This window comes from Phalaenopsis equestris, unplaced genomic scaffold, assembly GCF_001263595.1.
Source record: "Phalaenopsis equestris unplaced genomic scaffold, ASM126359v1 Scaffold000432, whole genome shotgun sequence".
Classification (NCBI taxonomy): Eukaryota; Viridiplantae; Streptophyta; class Magnoliopsida; order Asparagales; family Orchidaceae; genus Phalaenopsis; species Phalaenopsis equestris.
Genome location: NW_018164873.1, coordinates 421,979 through 424,488, shown reverse-complemented (window position 1 = coordinate 424,488; position 2,510 = coordinate 421,979). Strand labels below are relative to the sequence as shown.

General features: G+C 41.7%; 1 protein-coding gene across 1 annotated transcript; it reads right to left on the bottom strand.

Moving 5' to 3' along the window:
* Positions 1-1,703: 1,703 nt before the first annotated feature.
* On the bottom strand, positions 1,704-2,063 carry LOC110027627. The gene has a single exon (XM_020729132.1). It carries the CDS (start codon positions 2,061-2,063, stop codon positions 1,704-1,706), a length of 360 nt encoding a protein of 119 aa, XP_020584791.1.
* Positions 2,064-2,510: the final 447 nt, after the last annotated feature.

Here is a 2,510-nt window from a genome sequence, read left to right as displayed (position 1 = left end):
GTGACGAGGAAAATATCTGCTATATTGAGGAGGAAAGCACTGTGACTCACATCCAACTCAAGCGGTAGCGGGAAAACATCTGCTACATTGAGGAGGAAAGCGTTGTGACTCACATCCAACTCAAATGGTAGCGAAAAAATATATCGATCACATTTGGAAGGAAAGCACCGGGATTCACATCCAACCTAAGAGGTGACGAGGAAAATATCTGCTATATTGAGGAGGAAAGCACTGTGACTCACATCCAACTCAAGCGGTAGCGGGAAAACATCTGCTACATTGAGGAGGAAAGCGTTGTGACTCACATCCAACTCAAATGGTAGCGAAAAAATATATCGATCACATTTGGAAGGAAAGCACCGGGATTCACATCCAACCTAAGAGGTGACGAGGAAAATATCTGCTAGGAAAATATCTGCTATGGAAAATATCTGCTATATTGAGGAGGAAAGCACTGTGACTCACATCCAACTCAAGCGGTAGTGGGAAAGCATATTGATCACATTAGGAAGGAAAGCACTGGGACTCACACCCAACCTAAGAAGTGACGAGGAAAATATCTGCTATATTGAGGAGGAAAGCGCTGTGACTCACATCCAACTCAAGTGGTAGCAGGAAAGTATATCGATCACATTAGGAAAGAAAGCACTGGGACTCACATCCAACCTAAGAGGTGACGAGGAAAATATATGCTACATTGAGGAGGAAAGTGCTAGGACTCACATCCAACTCAAGTTGTAGCGGGAAAATACATCTGCTACATTGAGGAGGAAAGCGCTGTGACTCACATCCAACTCAAGAGGTAGAGAAAAATATCTACTACATTGAGGAGGAAAGCGTTGTGACTCACATCCAACTCAAGTGGTAGCAAAAAATATATCAATCACGTTAGGAAGGAAAGCGCTGTTACTCACATCCAACCTACGAAGTGACGAGGAAAATATCTGCTACATTAAGGAGGAAAGCACTGTGACTCACATCCAACTCAAGCGGTAGCAGGAAAACATATCGATCACGTTAGGAAGGAAAGTGTTGGGACTCACATCCAATCTAAAATGTGACGAGAGTGTAGAGGGTTGCAACCATTAAGGACATTATGACAGGAAGAAAGGGAGACTATACCAGTTTGAGCTACCGTTAGGGACATTACATCCGAACTGGATCTAGCCAAAAGGCGACCTCAACAGAATTATTTTCTTTTCTTGTTGTTTCTATCACATTTAATTTTGCAAAATATGCCTTTAAAAGTTTAATTTAGTTGGCTGATTTTCAAAAGAAATTTGTTTTGTTGTTTGTTATTATTTTTATTTGAGTTTTATTTTTGTTAAAGATTTGTTGTTTCGTTCTTCGTTCATTGAAATTCTGAACCAACACATGGTTCGTGGCTTCCATCCATCGCACAAAAAGGCACATTTCTGAGAGAAATTTTCATTAATCTGCTCCAATCAAGATGTCACAGATCAAACATAGGCTAATGCCTGAAAAAGGTACAATATATAGTCCATATCAAAGTGCATCCAAAACATCTCATGTCATGTATACATCGTAGGCTTAGTATGTTTGATACATATCATGTTGCTGTAAAATAAAGTGAACCCTCTGAACATCTGTTTCAGGTATTACAAGCTCCTGATCGAGCATACCTTCTAAGTCATGCTCCAGGATAAGAGTTCCATTCGCATGTACTTAGAAGTACAACCCTTTCATAGCTTGTACGGTAGCAGCTCTTCTAGTTCTAGGTCTGGCTGAAATCCGTATGGTGCTTTGTTGTCATCCATCCTAAGGAAGATTACGAACACCCTATGGTGTCTCACCCCTGGAATGCAGTGCTTGGTGACATCTGCCCCGTTTCCTTTCAGGACCAAAATTGAACCAACTGGCAGCAGAATCTCTACAGCTTCTCTGAACTCGCCAGGGCCGACACTCATGAATGAGACCGTGCAGAAGGGCCTCACAAAATCATGGTGGTCTATATGGGGAGGGATGCAAACACCCTCGTCATAGATATTGATGATGCAACTATTCGAAATGCAGGTAGCTGGCAGTATGTTCCATCTGGCCATCCTCTTGATCATCCACTTTATTATATGAGGTAGTGGATCTACCTGGTCATGTCTGAGGATACCCAGCGGATTTCCTTGTCTGCCATTTGTAAAATTATAATAACAGCCACACTAAATGGTGATTCTTCCTTTTCCTCTCATCCATTTCTTCGGCTCAGAGTATGTTCTTTCCATGAAAAGGCCTGCTCGACCTGTATCTCTCAAGTCAAAGATGCAGTCAAGAATGCTTCTTTTGTCACTTTCGGAGAAGACCATGGTATACAGCTCCAGGCCTTCCATTATGTTCCTTGGACTTCCTCATAGAGTTCAAATTCTCTTTTATTCACCTTCAAATTCTCTTTTATTCACCTTTATTCACCTTACTTATTTTATAGTACTCCATCGTGCTAGGAGTCAGCAACAGTCGTGGGAATTCCTCCATCTAGACATTGGCAGGAACCCAAACTG